The sequence below is a fragment of the Ochotona princeps genome, unplaced genomic scaffold (genome assembly GCF_030435755.1).
Source record: "Ochotona princeps isolate mOchPri1 unplaced genomic scaffold, mOchPri1.hap1 HAP1_SCAFFOLD_4210, whole genome shotgun sequence".
Taxonomy (NCBI): domain Eukaryota; kingdom Metazoa; phylum Chordata; class Mammalia; order Lagomorpha; family Ochotonidae; genus Ochotona; species Ochotona princeps.
The window spans coordinates 3,672-10,053 of NW_026699535.1; the positions used below are offsets into that span (position 1 = coordinate 3,672).

General features: G+C 53.1%; 1 protein-coding gene across 1 annotated transcript; it reads right to left on the bottom strand.

Annotated features, from left to right (window-relative positions):
• Positions 1–1,436: 1,436 nt before the first annotated feature.
• On the bottom strand, positions 1,437–2,555 carry LOC131479228 (golgin subfamily A member 6-like protein 26). Its single transcript, XM_058659789.1, has 3 exons — positions 2,403–2,555; positions 1,734–2,166; positions 1,437–1,624 (listed from the first exon to the last, which is right to left on the bottom strand). The coding sequence occupies exons 1-3, from the start codon at positions 2,553–2,555 to the stop codon at positions 1,437–1,439; spliced, it is 774 nt and encodes a 257-aa protein (XP_058515772.1).
• Positions 2,556–6,382: the final 3,827 nt, after the last annotated feature.

Below are 6,382 nucleotides of genomic sequence, written 5' to 3' on the forward strand. Positions count from 1 at the left end.
AAATGTCTCTTCATGATTCTTCTCCGCACTCCCAGGCTGTGTGCTAGGACATTTAGCCATCTCTCTATCTCGATGAGTCTCAAGCTGTTACTCCCTTTGCGCGTAACAAGTGCAGCTCGGACTGTAACTGCTGCTATATTCTGCGGTATCACCTGCTTGCGTCCGTGTCTCGAACTCCTGCTGCTGCCCGAGAAGCTCTTCTGTTGGCCTCTCCTGCTGGATCTCCTGCAACTGTAGTTTCGCACGCATCGACTGCAGCCCGCCCTCTAGGTGCTCACGACTCTCTGTGCTAAATGTCTCTTGCTTCCTTTTCTGCAGTACGTGGTCAAATGTCTCACGTTGCACTCGGAGACGCCCAGTGTGATGAACTTCCTGCTCCCCTAGCTGTTCGCGCTTAGACTGCAGCTCGTTCTCTAGCTGCTCAGGGCTTTTCCTTGACAGATGTTTTCTTGCTTCACCTTCTCCAGCTCTTGCTGGGAACTCCTCCTGTTGCTTTCGGAGACCCTCAATGTGCTGGACTTCCTGCTCCTCTAGCGTTTTGCGCATGGACTGCAGCTCCCCTCTCTACCTGCTCACGATAGACGTTATGCTTCTGTAGCTTTTCGCGCATAGACTGCACCTCCTTCTCTAGCTGCTCACGGTTGACATGCTGCTCCTCTAGCATTTGGCCCATAGACTGCAACTCCTTCTCTAGCTGCTCACGGTTGACTTTCTGCTCCTCTAGCTTTTCGCGCGTAGACTGCAGCTCGTTCTCTAGCTGCTCAGGGCTTTCCTTGACAGATGCTTCTTGCCTCACCTTCTCCAGCTCCTGCTGGAACTCCTCCTGTTGTTTTCGGAGACCCTCAATGTGCTGGACTTCCTGCTCCTCTAGCGTTTTTGCGCATGGACTGCAGCTCCATCTCTACCTGCTCACGATAGACGTTTATGCTTCTGTAGCTTTTCGCGCATAGACTGCACCTCCTTCTCTAGCTGCTCACGGTTGACATGCTGCTCCTCTAGCATTTGCCCCATAGACTGCAACTCCTTCTCTAGCTGCTCACGGTTGACTTTCTGCTCCTCTAGCTTTTCGCGCGTAGACTGCAGCTCGTTCTCTAGCTGCTCAGGGCTTTCTTGACAGATGCTTCTTGCTTCACCTTCTCCAGCTCCTGCTGAACTCCTCCTGTTGCTTTCGGAGACCCACTCAATGTGCTGGACTTCCTGCTCCTCTAGCGTTTTGCGCATGGACTGCAGCTCCCTCTCTACCTGCTCACGATAGACGTTATGCTTCTGTAGCTTTTCGCGCATAGACTGCACCTCCTTCTCTAGCTGCTCACGGTTGACATTCTGCTCCTCTAGCATTTGGCTCATAGGACTGCAACTCCTTCTCTAGCTGCTCACGGTTGACTTTCTGCTCCTCTAGCTTTTCGCGCGTAGACTGCAGCTCGTTCTCTAGCTGCTCAGGCTTTCTTGACAGATGCTTCTTGCTTCATCTTCTCCAGCTCTTGCTGGAGCTCCTCCTGTTGCTTTCGGAGATCCTCACGGTGCTGGACTTCCTGCTCCTCTAGCTTTTTGCGCATGGACTGCAGCTCCTCGTCTAGCTGCTCACGGTTGGACGTTCTGCTCCTGTAGCTTTTTCGCGCGTAGACTGCAGCTCGTTCTCTAGCTGCTCACGGCTCTCCTTGGTAGATGCTTCTTGCTTCATTTTCTCTAGCTCCTTGCTGGAACTCCTCCTGCTGGCTTTCCGAGGCCTTCACTGTTCTGGACTTCCTGCTCCTGTAGCTTTTCGCTCATCGACTGCAGCTCGCGCTCTGGCTGCTCGCGACAATCAATAAAACCATCCACATGAATTTTTTCCTCCCCATCTTGTTCGGACTCCTCAGGGGTTTGGCAGAATTGATTTTCAGCTGTGGCCTCCTCCTGTGCGACTTGCTGGTCTCGCTGCGAAAGCGATGACAACAATTCGCCTTCAAGACGCGTGTAGCACTCTGTAGTCTTTTTATCCTGTCTCGTTTGCTCCAGGTCCTGATCGTACGTGTCATGCTGCTGGCGTACACGTTCTATCACCATTTCCTGTTGTACTTCGTGATTCTCGTGCTTCTCATACATCAGCTGAGGCTGCTGCTCTTTTTGCTCGCCGGCGTTTCGGTTATAAGCTTCTTGCCCTTTTCTCTCCACCTCTTCGAAGAGCTGAGCACGTCGGAAGATGTGCCGTTCTAGTGCATCTTCACGTCGTGCGCATTGGAGTTGTTCACTAGAAGCATCTATGGTCTACGCGATTCCTGTTGCTTCTCCAGCGTGGTACGACTGTTCCTGAAAGCGCTCACGCCGCTTGCGCAGCGAACGCTGCTCTACATGCTCGTACTCCCCCGCGTCACTCAGGTGCGGACTACCGCTTTCAAGCTGTCCGCAACTCACTCCCTCACACCCTGCTGGACTGCTGCACTCCTTCGTAGCTGGTGCCGCAAGAGGCCTCCGTTCTGATGACGCCATTCACTCTTTGTCTGTTGCTGCGGCTTAAGGATAGCCTGGCGCGCAGGCGCGAGTTTATCTTGCAGCTCGCGTAAGCTGGCCTTCATGCCGCTGTTGTTGTTTAACGTGCTGCTCCTTCAATTCCCGCTCCGTACTTCAGCCAATAGCAAACGCTGCTCTATATCCTGTTGTGTCGCATCAGCATGCGCTCCCAGTCGTCGTGCTGCACGAAAAGACGGTCACTAATGTGCTCTGGTAAGCTTTCTTCGTTCAGCCTCGAGATATCCGCTTTTTCCAGTCCGTCGTGGTATTCCTGATCCGAGTTGTTCTGCAGGACTTGGCTCGTTTCGACACTTCCTTTGCTTGTTGTTTAAAAATTGTGTGCTGCGCTATTCCATGCAAACTGCATTCTTGGCGGTGCGTCGAAGCGTACTCCTGCGTCTCCTGCATACTTTCGCTTTCGACGCCGTTGTGCGGTTGTCTGCCGCGCAGAGGACTCTCATCAAGAGGGAGTCTTTTCAATTTTTCAGCGAGCAGAAGCAGCTCTGCATCTAGCTCCTCCCGCCGCATGAGCCTACACTCCACCTCCTGCTGTTGCATTCGGTACTCATGTCGAAGTCGCTCAAGTGCGTCTGAGATTTTAGCCATCCTCACCAGTTCGTAATAGTCAGCGCCGACTGAACTATGCCGCTGTCTCTGTCGCTCCGGTGGAGGATGCCTACACAGGGTGATGATTCGATGGATTGTCTTCGACGAGCTCTTCGCTTCCTTCTGCACTGTGACCGCCTTTTCTTGTCTCAAATCATCTTCCGCATTCTCTTTCATCGTCCGGTGCAGTTCCTGCTGCCGCCTTATCTCTTTTGGGAGAGCGCACGACTCAACCTTTGTCTTCTTCGCAGCGCTGCTGGGCTTCCTGTAGCTGTGTTTGTAGCTCTAAAACTCCTTTTCAACTTGCTGCTGAGTTGCTGACTCACTACCTCGCACAGTTTCGCGCTGGCTTCCACGCACCTCCGCTGCTTTCAGCGTGCGGTTTTGCGTCGTGTTCGACATACAATGCAGCTCCTGCTGAGTCACGCATTCTTCCGTGCGGTGATGCTGGTGGTCCGTGCGGCGTATGATCTCCTCTCTGCTGTCTGATTCGCGCTCGAGCACCGTTCGGACGTCACATGCTTCTCTATTCTCAAAGTCTTCTAGAGCTTGTCTTGCAGTTTGACACTCTTCCTTTGCTTTCTCCAGCTCCTTCTGTTGCTCTGCGACAGTGCTCACGTGCTGCTGCGAACAGGTCCTGCAGACGTTTTAGGCATTCCTCTTTCTCATTGAGCTGCTTCTCTTTGAACATCCGCGCAGTATCTGCGTCACTGGCACGCTGCTGAAGTAGTTTTGTTTGCTCGTGAGACAGCATCAGCTGCTCTTGCACGTGCTTTAGCTGCTCTTGCACATGCTTCAGCTGCCCCTGCAGCTGCTCTACAGTGACGTCTCGAGCCTGCGTCACGATCCGTGATAGCCCTCTTGAATCTGGATGGTTGCCCTGCAGCAGTTCACATATTTCCTGGCAGTGCTTAAGCTAGGATACCGCGACCAACACCCACTACCTCGGAAGTGCTCAGTCGGGTGAACTGCGCCGTGCCTTCGACCACTGAAAATAGTTCGGGCCCGCGCGCTCTGATGTGCACTGTTGCTCGATGCAGCACATATGTGTGTCATGCTGAATGAATGCGCAAAAGCCTCCACACATAGTCAAGAAGGACCGAAAGGCTGCTTATGACACATGCGTTATCACTTTGCGACAGGAGCGAGGAAAATTCCGTGAGCGTACGCGCCACACGCCAGTGGACGCGTGCCTGCAACAGCGCTTCTCTGGTGCAGCCAGAAAGCCTCTCTATCTCGCACAGAATATATTTTTCACGCTTTGCATTGGCTATCGTTGTCCACCAGCAGCGGCGTCAGCCACGCAGACGCGGCAGCACTAGCTACACGCAATCCTGTAGCAAGCCACAAAAGTAGAGGAGAAGAGGCGCTTCGGCACAAACACCGACATCCCCATCCCTCTTCGCAGTTCAGAAGACGCTTTTCTGGGCCAGCACTGCAAGGTATAGTGCATTGAATTTGCACCTTCGCTGGATCACCAGGGGATCGCACACCGCAGGTGATGTGCTCAATGGTTGACGTGTGCACTTACCGATATTTTCAACTGAAGAGGCCAAAGAGCCTCAAGTGGATGAGAATTTTACAACGCATAATCCAGTAAAGACGCAGGGACATGTTCTTCAGAGTGGACTTTTTGACATAACGACTCGTCGCTTGTGCGTAAAATACTAATGAATACGGCAGGGTTGCACAATGATGTCCTGGATGCGCTACAGCTGTACACGCCGGGATTGTCACTGGGACAAAATATATGCATCCAGAAACCCGCAGCGGAGGGCGCGCATCTGCGCTTACGTAAGATGGCGACGTACTCGCGTATTTTTTCTGACTACAGCTCACCCGGAGACTAAGGTTAAAAGCATTCGACTGCGACGTGTACTTCCCCTGAGCGTGCATAGCAAATTGCACCATACACTACGTTAAGGAGATATTGTTGAATGCATTGAACCCCTTCACACTTTGAGTGATTTCATGTAGCGAGTTGTGCTGCGGTACAACAAGATGTAATACTGTCCAGACGCTTGGCAACCTGTAGGTTTTCTAAAGTGGGCAGCACGAGCGCGTAGACGGTTAACGGGCATCCTGCAGCTGCGTCATCAGAAAAACGCGGAACCTCAGAGGATTGTCTCACGCGAACACAAGCACTGCTGCGTGTCACACATGTAGCATCAGGAAGCTTTGGGCATTGACCATTGATGCATATGCACAGCCGCGGGTGCGGCACAAGCTCCCACTTGCTGCTCACTTGCTTGCGTCGATTCTTCAGCATCTCCATGTCTCTCTGGGTTTTCCGGAGAGACTTGCACAGCTTGACTGCGTGTGGAACGATAAGAGCTTCTTCTGCTGAGTCGGTCGCTGCGGCCGATGAGTCAACGTGTGTGTGTACACAGATGGTGCTCGCTTCCTCTTCACGTACCACTACGCTGGCAGATGTGTGTGCTGCTGCCTTCACGTCGGATTCCGGTTTGCCCTTGGTAACTCCGGCAGTGCTGCCACTGCTTTCCCAGCGGCAGCGGTCGGCGGTGTGCTCGTGCGCAGACTCTTCGGTGGGGGGAATAACAGGCAGATTCTGCTGCTTCGGATGGTCACGCACAAGGACAGCCGCTGAAACTGAAGCGCATGCAGCTGCACTGTCCACTGCGTGCTGCACCATATGCACTTGATAATGCTGAGGGGTAGTGGAAAGAGATCGGCAGCATTCAGGATTGCCTTCCTCGCAAAGGCAACGCTCTGACAGAACGTGCATCTGCTTCTGATCGTTACCACGCTGTCCATCCAAGACAACCTTAGCGTGTGCCATTACCAAGTGACGCTGTTTTTCCGGGGCCCGTATTTGTTGTGCTACCTGCTGTGGCTGCCAGCTTAGGTCAATATCTGCTGGTGAAGCGTCAACCGTCGGCGAGCCGACTGATAACTGCATCGACACAGCGTCCTTGTGGGGGTGACCTCCGTCGCTCGAGTAAAAGCTGTACGGAGTTTCGTAGGTGTCTGACTTTGGGCCCGGAGGATTCCCCACGCAAGCGCCTTGGAGTCCTCTCTGCTTTTGAACATCGTTGTCTCGCCTCTGTGATACCAGAATATCTGTGTGCTGCTGCGTGTGTCTCTCTTTTCGAGGATTTGTTAACGAAGGCGCACTGCCTTGCTGGGACGTGTGCGGTCCTGTTACACAGTCACGATCCAGCAAAAGGCCACAAGGACGCTATAACAGTGCAGCTGTCGATGGGCAGACAAACTTCTGAAGTCTCATCTGCAGCCTGTCAGTCACAACACGTCGCACAGCAGTGGC

What these genes read in the sequence shown, in the direction of transcription:
- LOC131479228 (XM_058659789.1), bottom strand. Translation starts at nt 2,555, where the DNA reads ATGAAGGCCAGCTTACGCGAGCTGCAAGATAAACTCGCGCCTGCGCGC. An exon ending in GTGCAGCAGTCCAGCAGGGT is followed by an intron (nt 2,167 to 2,402) that starts GTGAGGGAGTGA and finishes CGACGTGCTCAG; the next exon opens with CTCTTCGAAGAGGTGGAGAG. An exon ending in GGAGCAGGAAGTCCAGAACA is followed by an intron (nt 1,625 to 1,733) that starts GTGAAGGCCTCG and finishes AACGAGCTGCAG; the next exon opens with TCTACGCGCGAAAAAGCTAC.